Source organism: Myotis brandtii, unplaced genomic scaffold (genome assembly GCF_000412655.1).
Source record: "Myotis brandtii unplaced genomic scaffold, ASM41265v1 scaffold23, whole genome shotgun sequence".
Classification (NCBI taxonomy): Eukaryota; Metazoa; Chordata; class Mammalia; order Chiroptera; family Vespertilionidae; genus Myotis; species Myotis brandtii.
Genome location: NW_005358649.1, coordinates 1,529,335 through 1,545,406, shown reverse-complemented (window position 1 = coordinate 1,545,406; position 16,072 = coordinate 1,529,335). Strand labels below are relative to the sequence as shown.

At 33.6% G+C, this 16,072-nt stretch overlaps 1 protein-coding gene across 1 annotated transcript in view; it reads right to left on the bottom strand.

The window, feature by feature from the left end:
* Positions 1 to 16,072, bottom strand: part of LOC102252312 (chromosome unknown open reading frame, human C8orf34) — a 237,754-nt gene that overhangs the window by 146,876 nt on the left and 74,806 nt on the right. The window contains exon 7 of the mRNA XM_005866400.1: positions 9,862 to 10,028. Coding sequence (XP_005866462.1) covers positions 9,862 to 10,028 — 167 coding nt within the window. The remainder of the gene's footprint in view (positions 1 to 9,861; positions 10,029 to 16,072) is intronic.

Sequence of the window (16,072 nt, the reverse complement as noted above, 5' to 3'; positions counted from 1 at the left end):
GAGGTGGGGGAAGGAGAGGGCAATGGGGGGGGGGAAGGGACATATGTAATACTTTCAACAATAAAGATTTATTTTAAAAAATCAACAATAAAAAAATAAACAACCCAATTAAAGAATGGGCCAATGATCTGAACAGACACCTCACCAAAAAAGACAGATGGCAAATAAGCATATGAAAAGGTCTTCAACATCATCTGTCATTAGGCTATTGGAAATAAAACGAGGTAACACTGCACACCTATTAAAATGGCTAAAATCCAAAAAAATGTACAGCACCAAATGCTGGTGAAGATGTGAAGCCACAAGAACTCTCATTCCTTGGTGGGGAGAATGCAAAATGGTACAGCCACTTTGAAAAATACTTCAGCAGTTTCTTACAAAACTAAACATATTTTTACTATACAATCCAGCGATCATGCTCCTTGGTATACTCCCAAATAAACTGAACACTTACATTCACACAAAAATCTGCACACAGATGTTTTTAGCAGCATTATTTACAACTGCTAATACTTGGAAGCAACCAAGATGTCCTTCAGTCGATGAAAAGATACATTGTACCATTCAGACTGGAATACTATTAGTGTTAAAAATAAATGAGCTACCCAGCCATAAAAAGACATGGAGTAATCATTCAATGCACGTTACTAAGTGAAATAAGTCAATATCAAAAGCCTGAACACTGTATGATTCCAGCTGTACGAAATTCTGAAGAAGACAATACTATGGATACAGTAAAAGGATCAGTGGTTGCCCATGGTTATGGGTGAGGAAGGGATCATCAGCTCAATTTTGCTATGAACCTAAAAATGCTCTAAAACCTAGACCAGTGGTCGGCAAACTGCGGCTCGCGAGCCACATGCGGCTCTTTGGCCCCTTGAGTGTGGCTCTTCCACAAAATACCACGTGTGGGCGCGCACGTACAATGCAATTGAAACTTCGTGGCCCATGCACAGAAGTCGGTAAAAAAGGAACAAGGACTAATACAACGACAATATTAATAAAGTTTGTAAATATTATTCTAAGTAAAAGAAGTCCTTCATAGAAGACCACACATAGTATATGATTTCATTTATGTGATGCTCAGAATACCCAAGCCATAAGACAGAAAATAAGAATAATGATTGCCTCGCTGTGAGGGAGTGGGTGGTGGCGGAACAAGGAGTAACTGCTAATTGGTTGGGTTTTTTTGGGGGGGAGGATGAAAATGTTCTAAACTTAGATTGTGGGATGGTTGCATATAGTAAAAGCCATTGAACTCTATACATTTAATGGATAAATTTTATGTCATGTATGTATATCTCACTAACGATGTTTAAACAAAGAATATAAAAAGAATCACAATATATGTACTGCACATTTCCAGTTGATAACAAGAACATTTTCAGTTTAAATTGCCACAACTTTAGCTCTCTGTATCACAAGCAAGTCAGTAAGGAAGGACATTTCAGTTTATCAAATAAAATATAGTGTGACCACATTGGAAGAGTATGTATATTCAAAACGAGGAAATTTATCATCAAAGATCAAATTCTGCTTTCTGAAGTGCAACTATGAAATTAAAATGACAATTTCTGTTTTTGTTCAGGATTATTCAAACATGAGGCTTACAATAGGCACAGACTTTGGAAAACATATTAAAGGTCACAGTAGAGATATTTCCATAGCAAATGCCTATATTACTGTCTTAAATTACCTTTCATATCTCATGTGTGTTTCTATAAAATGTAATCATTTTATTTTAGGAACAATAACAAACGTCAAATTTAATTTTGACTCCTTGAGTATTCTCATGATCTAACATTATGCAGCCATGATTTTTATATACAAAAATTTCTATTTTATTTTTTCAAATTCACATCTACACGGATATACACAGATAGTAAATGTACAACGTAATGAGTTTTGATAAATGTATACACCCATGTGGTAATGAGCACTTCAGTGAAAATATAAAATATTTCTATCAGCACAGAAAGCTTCCTGATACCAATCCCTCACCACCCGCACTATGTTCTGATTTCTATCACCATAGATCAGTTTTGTCTGTTCTTGAGTTCCCTATGATTAAATTAGCATAGTATGTAGTCATTTGTTTCTGGTTTCTCTTGTTCGGCGTAGTGTTTATATGTGTCTTATTTGGCTTAAATTGCCATAACAAAATGTCTTAGACTGGATGGCTCAAATAACAGAAATTTATTTCCTCACAGTCATGGAAGCTGGAAAGTCCAAGGTGAAGGTGTCAGCGGGGTCAGTGACTGGTGAGAGCTCTCTCCTTGGGTTGCAGATGGCCACCTTCTCACTGCATCCTCACGTGACCTTTCCTGAGTGCTGAGTGTGCGTGCACATAGAGGCAGAGAAAGAGTGAGAGGGAGAGGAAGGGGAGACGGCTCTGTCTCTTTCTCTTCTTATAAGGCCACCAGACCTACTGAATGGGGAACCCACCCTTATGACCTCATGTAACCTTAATAATTATCCCTGAAAGTCCTGTCTCCAAATAGTATCAAAATTAGGAGTTATGGCATCAACATATGAATTGGTCCATAACAATGAGATTCCTCCAGATTGTCACATGTATCAGTGCTTAAATCATTTTTATTATTTAACAATATTTCATTGTGTAAATATATCACTATTTATAATTTCTCCTAGTGATTATAATTTTGTGTTTTTTTTTCTCTAGGATATTTATTATAATAAAACTGCTTTCATACACAACTATTTGAGGATACATGTTTATTTCTCTTAGGAAAATATCTAAGAATTTCTAGGCCATAGTGTAGGTACATATTGAATTTTATAAGAAACTGCCAGACATTGACTCCAAAGTGATTGTAAAATTTTTCATTCCTATGAGCAATATTTGAAATATACAGCGACACCACATTCTTGGCAATATTTTGTGTTGAGAGTCTTTAGCTTTAGCCGTTCTAGTTGGTTTGTAGTGATCTTTCAGTGCTGCTTTAATTTGCATTTCTTTGAAGTTATGAAGTTAAACATCGTTCATGTGCTTATTTACCATTTGCCTAACTCATTTTGTGAACTGCCTGTTGAAAGCTTTTGCCCTTTTTTAAAATAGTATATTGTCCAGCTAAAGGACATATAAGAGATTAAGCTGATAAGAACAGATACTACACTTGATCTTAGCCAAAAGGCCAAGAAATGATTGTCAGGTATATTGTCCATATTTTCTCCCAGTAAGTGGTACACTTCTCTATTTTTTAAATTTTCTTCTTACTTTCTTCTCATTTTCTGAGAAGCTTATAATTTTAATGAGGTCCAGTTTATTAAATGTCTTCTTTTATCCTTAGTTATCTCTAAAAAAATCTCTGCCTGCCTCAGGGTTGTCCCTATAATTCATTTAAAAATAATTTTTGTTATGGTACGATTTCTTTACATTTATCTCATTGTTCCAGCGCCAATGCTTGAAAATATTTTCTTTATATATCAAATTGCCTGATGCCTTTGTTGAAAACGAACTGACTAGATATATTTCTAAACTTTAAACTATTTCCTCGATCTGTTTGTCAAGTTTTGTATCAATACCATATTGTCTTGGCTGTTGTAGCCTTATGGTAAGTCCTGAAATCAGATATTTTAATTTCAGATACTCTCCTTTTCCCTGATGATTTTATCAATTTCAGGTCATTATTTCCATATATATTTTAGAATTAGCTCATCGAGTTCTTTCTTTTTTTAAGCCTATTAGAAATTTAATTGAGACCGAATTGGATCATAGAGATTTAATTCAATAATATTTTGTTGAGAACATATGTATCTGTGTCCATAAGGGACATGCTAGTCTCAAAACAACTTGCAAAGTTTTCTCTCTTCTCCACTTCCTGAGTTTATTACATTTGGCATTATTTTTTTACTTAATATTTGAAAATTCATCAAAGAAACCATGTGAACCTGAAGTTGTCTTTTGGGGAGAGATTTTGTTTGCAAATTCAATTTCTTTAACAAATATGGAACTAATTTCTCCTTTTTTATATCTGGTATGATATGCTTTGCTAGAATTTTTTTTTCATTATATCTAAGTTGTCAAATATGCTGATATAAAGTTGTTTTCACATGTTTTTTATTATCTTTTGTGTAAGACCTATGGTGAAATCTGGTCTTGTCTATCTTTTTCATAGTGGTAATTTGTGTTTTTCTACCCTTTTCTTTGTCAGCATTAGGAGGGATGTATCAGTTCGGCATTGCTAATATTCTCTGTTAGCTTTCTAGGTCATTGATTCCTCTTCTTAACTGCATCATTTGCTTCTTTCAACTTATTTGGATTCCATTTGCATTTACCTTCTGTAATGCCACATTCTTTATACTGAATATCTGCCTTTTAATAATAAAAAATAAATAGTATTTTAGAAGAAATTTGACTCCCAGCAGATCTGATACTAAAATCCCCTAAAATAAGCCTATGTTGACTTATAAGTGCTAATAGTTTTCTTGTAAATAATTACTCTTCCTTGAAATTTCTGAAATTTTTTGCTTGTCAGGAAGGCAATAAACAGTAAAATTATGTTGACAGTGTTCACATGTGAACATTCAATGACAGAGGGAACTAAGAAGGTTAAAATCCTGAAACCATTGTAAGACCAGTAATAAGCATGCATTACTTTTCTTACTTTATTTTAAAACTGAGAAGTAGGTTTACAGTTGTAACGGAAATAAATAATAGAATAATTAACGAATAATAATACAAGAATAAACTGTGTTTTGCATACTCACAACTGTAAATCTACTTTTGTCCGCCCTGTACATCTCATGACTTCACAGAAGGAAATATTTAATACTTAGAATGTGAAAGATATTTTTATACATCTGTGTGAGGTTCTAGTTTTTTCCATAATACTAAGTCAACTAGTGAACATTTAAACATACATATGCAGATTTTCTATAATATTTAATTAATTGTGGTCATTACTTACCAGTATAACTACTGACATTTGTGAGAATATCTTATATTTAAAAATGAGGTTTACTTAGATGCAGGTGATTTGGAAGATAAGTTATTCAGTATGTTCTAGACTTAGAGCACTAACTCGGTGGTGCTCAAAATTATTTTATTTTGACATCACACAAATTTAGATATTTTAATCTCCAACATGTACTAATTCCACACTAAGTTATTTTCATACTATGATGAATGAATTTCTAAGTAACATTTAAAGCAATCTTACAGACAACTTAAAGTATCCATACATTTAATTCTGGAAGTCTTCATACATTTTAACAGAATCTTTTCTACAAAAAAAATCTACATTTTAAAAGTGATAACATTTATGTTGCCCTGATACGCCCAATGAGTGATTCTCAAAGGAAACAACGTGTGTATCTATGTTCCCATGTGCTCCAGTCTATTTCACACACTTTAGACCATTAAAATACAGGTAGACAATAGGTAGATAAATTATTGTTTTCATTAAGGCCCTCACCCCCGTGAACAAAATAGAGTGACAGCACCCATTTCTCATTAGGTAAAATGCATGCTATTTTGCAAAAACGGGTACTGTCTATTTTAAGAAGTCTCCAATTAAAAACAAAAAGCAGAGTGAATATTTACTTTAAAAAAATGCAGAAGAATTTGCCAAAGGATCATTTTGATGTCATGAGTGCCTCCAGAAAAAAAGTTTATATTTTACAGAATGTGGTAATATACTGAGTTTTTTAGAAACTCAATTACTATATTCTGCAAAGAATACCAGTACTGTACAATTATGCTTGTTCTTAACTATTAAATTTATAACAAATAAAAAATATTTTTAAGCACCTTGTATGTTTTGGTAATATAACTTTAGTTTTAATTTTTAGATGACTGTGACCTATGACTAGAAAGTATAAAGCATGACTAATCCTGTTTATTTTTCTTTTTAGTACTTCCTGCATGTGATTTTTAGATATTAGCCTCATCATCAATTCTGAGAAAGCATAAAAATTTTTAAAGAGTAATAACCCATACTAAAATGTGTAAGAAAAGTAGTTGTATCTTTCAAATAATTCTAATGATATTTTAATGAGTATAAATTATGCAGAGAACAAATATGTATTACAATTAGCATTTCATAAAAAATAAGAAGAAAAATGCATGTAACATGATGAAAATGGGCTCATATTCACAAAGTGAAATCTTTGAAACTAATGAAGTCCCTCAAATTTTCTGTAAAAAATAGTAAAATAAAATACATAAAGGTTTTTATATCTTTACCACTGTAACTTGTCTTTCCATTTTTGAAAATTACTTATTTTAATAACTTAAAAAGCATGAAAATGTTTTATTATGGCTTACTCATTGTAGTCATTAATTTCTAGCACAATTACTAAAATAACTGAGAATATCTTATATTTGAAGTGAAAGTTATTTAATTTAAGGTGACACGGAGATATTTTATTCAATTTCTTCTGTAATCAGAGTACCAAATTCAGAAGTGATTAAAATTATTATATCTTACACTCCACAAATTTTGATGTTATTCTCTGATTATAGTAATTCCATATTAATTGTCTTATATACTATGAATTTATAAGTAGTATTTAAAGCAATCCTACAGAAAATATTTAAACTACATAAAAAATTATAAATGGTGTACTAAAATTTTTTTCATATACCCAATACATTTAGAAAATAAATCTACAAAAATGCAACGAAACTGTAGAGAATTAAATATTAGTATATATTAACAATGCTAGATTTCATAATAAACAAAACCAGGATTAATAGTTTTGTTAAAGTTTACTACTTCAACTAAAAACCTTTTTCCAAAAACCCTTCCAACCAATCAGTTTTGCTAAGGAATAATTATTTATATATTAATGTAAGCTAATCATTATACCTTTTACTTATTTATCACTTCAAAAAGTTTACAGAGTGCTTCACATGCATAATAAATAAAAATTCAACTGTTAAATCATGGTATAGATAATGACAACTTAAACCCTAAAACACATAAGCTAGAGCTAAACCATTCTACAAAACATGGTAGCTTAAAAAAGATATTTTAAGTACCAGATGTCTCTGTTTGATTTTACACTTGATTCTATGTACTACAATTATACTTCATGAAATTTTCAAGAACTTATGCATTTGAATTTGTTTCAAATAAATATAATCAGATGTTTCTTTAGAAGCAGAGTTTCAAAACTATTGTCTTAAAATTCTATAATAAACAAAATGATGGAAATCTAATATTAAAAGGACTAGGAAGGTAGATTTTTATAGTTTCTAAATAGATTTAGGAGTATTGTACCAATGATTTCATTGAAATATTAAGAGATATACATGGCTACCCAAGATGTCAAGTCCTGAAATAAATAAGAACTATTTTATGCTATATCTATACTTGGCATATTAACCTATCATTGTATCATGACTGAAAAAATTCTTGCTTCTTGTGTTAACTCAAATTATCATGTACATTTGTTTAATTTCATATAAAAGATGAGCCATTACCTTAGTGAGACATAAGTAACATCGTATGTAATGAATTTATATATACTAGTTACTTTTGAAGAAAACTCTGAGTTTATATTTTAAATATGTATTTTAAAACTAATTAAATTATATTAGTGGGTACAAATATTTGGGCCTTAATCAAACATATTTCATATTCAAATGACATTTTATGTAGTAGATGAACTTTCTGGGTAAAACCAACTTTTGGACTGAATTTTCTGCTATATCACCTTTGTTCATGGAGACTAGTAAGCACCAGGGAAAGCTGCGTATGGCATTATTTTAGGGGATAGACTGATGGACTTGGAGCATGTGGAGATCAGCCTTAGTATACCACCAGCCATCTGTGCTGAGACATGTAGAATTACAGGAAGAAAGGCCAAGTCCTTTGACTATCTCTTATGATTAAATTTGCCAAAATGTCTAAATGAAAAAAAAATTAATGAGGACCAGCTATTAGTTGTCACGTTAGGTAGTCAAAACCCAATCCTCTGGTCGTCAGCTTGGGAGACCAGACACGATAACAGAGCAGCTGACATCTAGGGGGCACCAGCACTGAGTGGACATCAGAGTCTCCTTAAAGAATCCCTTGAGAAACCACCGAAGTTCTGTGATCTCCTCTGAACTCCTGAGGCTATCAGTAACCCTACAGTGATTCTGAGCCTGCATTTCTTCAAAAGATTCTTGTGGCAAGCGACAGCTGCCTTCATGTGGACATTAGCTGACGATGAGCTGTCATTTACAGGAAAGGATAGAGAGAGGAAGATGTCGGCACAATCCAATGTCGATTCATTGTTACTGACCAAAGCAGAGAACAATTTATAAGCACTGTCCTGGGGCATAAATGCAGAGATTCCATTCCCACCAGAGTAAACCTACAAAGAGAATGATCGCACTCTGCCTGCTGACGATGCATCCCGGGACTCACCAGAACAATCAGTTTCTTTAGGAAATATTCCCTGATCGCCGTCCCCTACTCCTGCATTGGGGATTCTCCCTATATACAGCTGTAAACTTAATCAAATTAGACCTGCAGCAACACTACTGGAGTGATGTATTTACATTTTTTATCTTGAACACTAGAAGGTGACGTTCTAGCAAACAGAGACCGTGATTATTTTATTTTTATGTCCCCAGGACTCACTGCCTAGCACATAGTAAGTGCTCAGTAAATACTTGTTGAATGGAAATTAACTGAAAAAGGTCTGACCACCACATACTGCACATCTGCCACAGTAATGATTTGGAGGTGGGGAAGAGAAGATTCCTTAAGAAGCACCAAGGCTTAATTGTTCTTTTAAAAGAGAGAGAGAGAGACCAACAGCTTGAGGTGAAAATACCATGATATAGTCTCCTCAATGCTAGAATAAATGCAGGTATTATAACATCAGAAAACATCAGTGAGCCCGCTATCACCGACTAAATAACACCTCTGTAGGCCAATGCAAAGAAACCTACATCACTTATCATAATGATAGTGTTTTACTGTCATAAATACTTAAAACCAAAGAATCTGGTATAAGAAAAAAAATTAAATATATGCATATTTCTGGGACTCCATATTTTATATGTTAAACTTATTTAAAGCTTTCAAATGACTAGACTTATTCTCTTACTAGTATATTGTTACAAAGTATTTAAAATTGCTCTAATTATGTGGAATAGAATAATTGATATCACTGACAAAAAATGTTGTTTTATATGTGGATCACTTTCTCTGAAATAAAAGTTCATTTCCTTCTTTTGGAAAAAATGGTTTTCCAAAGGGAAGTTCAAGTTTTTAAAGTTACTACAAAAATATTTCTGATGACACAGAAACATACATTTACTTCATTAATAGACATAAAAGGATTTCTTACATATACAACATGAATAACATTCTTATGAAAGTAATGGGCCTATGAAAAAGTTAAAAACTGAAATGTCTACATTTCAACTTTTCTGTCACTTATGGAAAATATAAAGCATTAGTTTTACTCTCTGCCTCTTTAAATTTAACCTATTTTTATGAAACATTCTTAAATAACAGGGGACATATGGGATAAGGATTGAAATATGTACTTTGGATACATTTTATAGACAAAAGCTGTAATCAAGGCAATTATAATCAGAGAATAAAGCAAACAACTGAATATCACAATTGCACACAGAATAAAGCTTGATTAAATAGTTAGAAGGCAAAGAGCTGCATATATAAAACACAAAGTACAGTCTAATAGTTCGCATGCTTAGGTGATTTCAACTTAGCTCTTAGATGCAACTTCATAAAAGTCTAATGTGAATAAAATGTGTGTTAAGCTCTTTCCCCTAAGACAAAACTATTCAAAACTCTTAAAGTCTCTTAATCACCATACATTTTACAATGCCAAAGAAGAATAAAAAGAGAAATTATTAATTTTTAAAATTACCCAGCAATTCCATTGCATCATCTTCATTATCAATATCTTCTTCTGTTACAGGTGGGGTAGGGCTGTGAATAGACTCAAAAGAATCTTGAGAGAGCATTGCTGCCAGCAGTTTCTTATGTTGCTGTTGCTGTTGTTTTAATCCCTTGGTCTTGGGTTCCACCTTTAAGCTGAAGAAATATTTAAGTGTTAACTTTCAACGATGATGACATGATGCATTAGCTGTGGTGAGTGAAGAAAATCGACAATCACATTTCATTCCATTATTTTGCCATGCAAATTTATGGACATTTTATTAAAATTTTCCCCAAGTATAGTAAAAATACAGAGCCTGTCTTCTTTCATAGACATCCTTTGGTACCTCATTTCTCAAGTTTTCATTTTAATAAAGTCCAGCTTATATTTTTTTTTCATGGATTGTGCCTTTGGTGTTATACCTAAAAATTCACTGCCACACCTGAGGTCATATAGGTTATCTCTTATTTTCTTATAGAAGTTTTTTAGTTTTACATTTTACATTTAGGTCTATGACCCATTTAGAGTTAAATTTTGGGAAGGGTGTGAGGTCTCTGTCTAGACTTCTTTTTTTTTTTTAACATGTAGATGTCCAGTTGTTCCAGCACCATTTGTAGAAAAGGCTACCTTTGCTCCATTGGATTGCTTTGGCTCCTTTGTCAAAGATTAGTTTACTATATTTCTGGGCTATCTGGCCTCTCTTTTCTGTCCCATTCTCTAATCTTTTGCCAATATACATTGTCTTGATTACTGTGGATTTATAGTAAGTCTTAGGGTAAGATAATATCAGTTCTCCAATTTCGTTCTTCTCTTTCAATAATTTGTTCACCGTTCTGGGTCTTTTACCACTCTATACAAACTTTGGAATCAGTTAGTTGATATTCACAAAATAACCTGCTGAAATTTTGATTGGGCATATATATAAGTTTTAGTCTATTTTCTCTCTGGTGTTCATTTTGGATAAATTCTATAGATCTATCCTCATTAAAAAATTCTATACTCTGTCATTTCCAATCTGGGTCCATTTAACAAGTTTTTATATTTTGTTTCAGTTACATAAATTTCACTTGGTTCTTTGTCAGTATTTATATTTGTTGATATTTGGTGTTCTCATTTGTTTCAAGGGAACTTATAATTGCTTGTTGAAGCATTTTTATGATTTTTTTAATAGCAGGATTAATTAGATTTAATGGGAAGAATCCAAAATAAAGTTCAAAGTTGTAAACCAGCGGTTCTCAACCTGTGGGTCGCGACCCCTTTGGGGGTCGAACGACCCCTTCACAGGGGTCACCTAAGACCATCGGAAAACACATATATAATTACATATTTTTTTGTGATTAATCACTATGCTTTAATTACGTTCAATTTGTAACAATGAAATTGGGGGTCACCACAACATGAGGAACTGTATTAAAGGGTCGCGGCATTAGGAAGGTTGAGAACCACTGTTGTAAATAAGATGGCTGAGGGTTTCAGTGATGCTGACATGATCAGAGCAAATTGTGGGAGTTGCATGTTCACTGAAGAAAGTCAATCGCATATTGTAATTTAATGTCTGATGTGAGAATGATGCCACTTCATCTTCTGACTCTATTTTAGGAAACACATGCATTTAAATTCTTTGCCAGATAATTCCATCATCTGATTCATCCTAATGTTGGCATTAGTTGACTATCTTTTCTCATGTAAGGTGTGGTTTTCCTGGTTCTTCGGATAATGTGATTTGCACAATTTGACTATTATTTTAAGAGTGTCTGGGGCCTATTCATATCTTTTATTTTAAAAGGCAGCCACCTGGCTTACTTTTGTAACTTGTGGTTCCAGGGACAGCTTCAGAGCTCTTGAAGTGCTATTTTAGTCTGCTTGGGCTATCTGGTGTTGCTGTGGCTCCCAGTGTACCTGCTGGTATTGCCTGAGAGGGCAAAGGAGCATCTCCAGGTTGTGCATCCGGTGCCTTTAGGTAGATAAAGGGAATGTCTGGCTGTGGGGACATAAAGGATTCCCATGTCAAGCTTTGTTGTGGAGGGATCCCTCTTGTGTCTTTTTGTCGAGTAAAAGGCACTTAACTGCCCACTGTCTTCAGTGGGGAAGAGGAGTCTCAAGTCTGGCAGGAAAGGACAGTATGTCCTCTGAGCCTTTCTTGTGAGTGGGACTCTGTCAATTCCCTGGCCAGTGCAACCAGGCTCTGCCAGTGAGGCCGGCAGGACTCCTGTTTGATGAGGGGGGAAAATGAACTTATCGAGGCCACCACCTCCTCTTGCTAGTTTGGGGTTGGGAAATGCCAGGCCCAGTTTGCCTTACGCTGTTGGTGGGAGAATCATACGTTGCTGGCCACTGTTGTTCCTCCAGCCGTCAGATCCCTAGCCATTCCATCTTCCCCTTTACATTTTCACAGCATAAAACTGCTCTGGCTGCCTTTTGCATTATTTCCAAGGTTTATAGTTGTATTTAAGGGGAAGGAGCTGAGAGAGTCTGTGCCATCTTTTCCAAAGCAGAGGTGGTAGATGACTTGTTAATTACAAAGAGCAAATGATATCTTCACAATGAAGAACCCTAGTGGATATGGCCTTAACCTTGCAAGTAAACAAACTCAGTATCAGCAATAATGGGGCAAACTGACATTATGAATCTCTAGATATGGGAAAAAGAAGAAGTACTCAGTACTACTACCTATGTAGAATTACTGCCAAAAATATTTAACTTGAGTTTAATGATCAGGAAACAATCAGACATGTCCAGATTTGGAAACAATTGCCTGCCATCTACAAGGATATCAATGTTATAAAATAAAACAAAAGTCGGAGACTGTTCTAGATTATAGAGACTAAAGAGACTTGAAAACTTAACTCCACACATGATCCTTCATTAGATGGTGGATAAAAAAGAAACAAACAAACAAACAAACACCAAAACACAACAATCTATAAAAGACTCTACTGGAAAAAAGAGAGAAAGTTGAATATAGACTTCATATTAGATAATTTTATAGTATCACTGTTAAAAGTTTTGTTATGTTAATGGCATTATAGTTGTATATGAGGATATCCTTATTCTCAAGAAATAAATGTTAAAGAATTAAGGAATTAACACATTATAATACCTATAACTTATTTTCAGGTGGTTTAACATTAAAAAAATAGGATAAATAAATTAGAATAGATTGATCTAGTACCATAGGTAACACAAAGGCAAAATGTTAATTGGTGAATATATGTGGAGGGTATGTAGATATTGATATTACTATTCTTAAATTTTCTGCCGTTTGATACTTTTCAAAGTGAAAACTTGAGGGTAAAAATAAGAGAAATTATAATGAAGGCATACTCTTGTCAACAATACTTATTTCAACTTTAACTTCCATTCTAAATTAGGTTCCCCACTTAAACAGGAACTATTGTTGTGATAAAAAAGGCATATCTTTTAAAATATGTGTTTCTATTTTAGCAACTATCAGTATAAATTCAAATTCAATTAATGAGACTCATTTGTATATTTTAATAGTAGAGATAAAACATAAAATATTCACTTGTAAATTGATGGAGGCTTATTTACCCCAATTTCTTGTCATGGCATCAGTCTTCTGAATAATTTTGCCATGTGTCTTTTAAGGTGAGAAATAATGTAAAATTTAAAAATCTTCCTTGACAAACTGTATTCATTGAGAAGGCCTTTTGAATGAGAAAGGCCTGTGGATTATAGAAGTGAAAACTGCACCATGAGAGAGGACATGGAAGGGAAGCAGGATCTTAATGCAAACAGGAGGTGGAGAGATGGGGAGAGATGGGTTTGGGGTGTTTCTAAGAGCACTTAGGGTTCTGGGCCCCCTCTTACCCAGATATTGAACCTAAATTTTAATAATATTGGGATTCTTAGAACTTTTCCCTGAAGAAAAGTATTAAGGACACAGAATTTGAAAGCAAAACAGCCTAGCTCTGCTACTTCACAGCTATTCACTTTGGGACTTAGTTCCTTATTTCTAAAATGGGAATAATAATGTTTTTATGAGGAAACACATAGAGCAGTCTCTAAAGTGGTAACCAATATCATTATATGTTCAAAGTACATAATGGGCAGCTTTCTAAATATTTATGTTTCTTCGTGAGCACTTGTATCTCACATAGAAAGTACAGCATAAGGAATATCTATAATAATAAAAGCGTAATATGCTAATTAGACTGGATGCCCTTCTGGACGTCCTTCCATCCTTCCAGAGGAATCTAGGGCTGTGAGGGAAGCCCAGGTCCCGGGTTCCTGCCGGTGGCCACAGGGGGAAGGAAGGGAAGAGGGAAGCTGGTGCTGACAGGGAAGCCGATGCTGGCAGCTGGGGGAAGGAAGGCCTATTCTTGCACAAATTTCATGCATTGGGCCTCTAGTAGTCAATAATATTGGAATAACTATGTGGGTACTGCAAATATCAGGGGAATCACTTTGTCAAGTATATGATTGTCTAACTACTATATTATACACCCCAAACTAATACAAAATAGTATTGAATGTAAACTTTAATTGAAAATAAAATTTAAATTAGAAAAACAAAAGGGAAAGGGAACCACAAGAGGCCTTAGGCCATATGAAAAAGAATAGCACTTAATATTTCAGTGTGGTGTTGATACACTCTAGGAATCTATTTTGCTTTGCTTTAAAAGGGTAACTTCTAAACCAAGATCAGATGGAAAGGGACAATTTAAAGTGGCTTTGATGTCCCTGCCCTGGTGTGCCTACCTCTCCAGGTGGACACTTCCTCTTCCCTCTGGACAGCCTTCTTCCTGGTCCCACTCTTCCCCGGACTTGACCTTGATCCATTTTGTTTCACACACTGTTTCTGAATACGGGGTTAGTAAATATTCTATTTGAGCCCATACGCTCTCTTCAGTGGCAAACTGGATGATTCCTCTCTTGACTTGTATCCTAAGCTTGTTTCAGTTCACCATCACAGCCTAGTAGGCAGAAGCTATTCTGTACCTAGCACGTTACCTTCTGTTAATGCTCAATAGATACTTTCTAAATCACTTTTTCTTTTTGAACTTCATTTTTTAAAACACACTAAATAAAATGAGAATTCATTTAAGTAGATGCATATGAGAAATGAAAATCCAGGGCAATAGGAAGACTGGTCATGAAACAGAAGAAGGAAAAATATGAACGTCGAAATGTGGAAGATGAGGAACAAATGGCAGGTTGCAGATGTGTGACTCCTATTCATCAACCAAGAATGACCAAGACCATTTCATGAAGGTGGGCACAATTGTTGTCCTCGGTCTCATTAAAATACATGGTTTGGTCATAAAGATAGTGCTGGGCTGTGAGACCCAAATGATGACTGTTTAATGAGAGTCCATCTATGAGTCTATGAGTCCATATTTTGAACATGTAAAAATGACCTCATCAACCTCCTGATATAAATTCATGACTTAGTGACATATTTTTTGGCTTTAAATAGAAATTTTTGAGTCATAAGGTATAATTTTGTTATGTTTTAGATCTTTTTAAGGCTTCTGTTCTTTGGTTGATAGATTTTTTATTAATTAACATTCTTTATGCTTAAAATTTACATCTTAGAGTACTCCTAAATTAATAAGTTCAATTTATATTTCTATCGTATCTACACAGTCAAAATCTGACAATATGTATTAAGGTTCTTTGTTCCATCCATTTTCTTACTTTTTATTATGGTTTACTTTCTATCATATTACTTATCACTACTTAAATTTATGGCTGATATTTTTATATTCACTTGTTTATTGCTTGTCTCTTGCTGCTAATAAAGGGTACTCTAAAGAAAGGGGAACATTTCCAGCCTTTGTTTATAGATATAGCAAAAGCAATGATGAGTTTCAATGAAAGGGAAAACTTCTTAATGGGAAGAGATTTTGGCTTTTATTTTAATAATATATATTGATAATTTGTAAGATTTTCTATCCATTTTATGGCCTATTTGCCATCTAATAACAATGTTCATTTAGCAAATAAAGCCAATTCACCAGATATATATTATTTATTTATATTGTTCTTGTTTTAATAAGGTGGCTCAACTTAGAGAAGCTTCATTAGGCTTTCAAGCCTTGATGAGCCTATTTACAAATTCACATTACAATTCAGCAAGTAATTTTGGAAACTCCATTACCCAGCTTTCACAAAATCTAATTAAGATGGCTTAAGATAGAATTATATAGTTTTATTAAACTTATTTTTTGTTTGT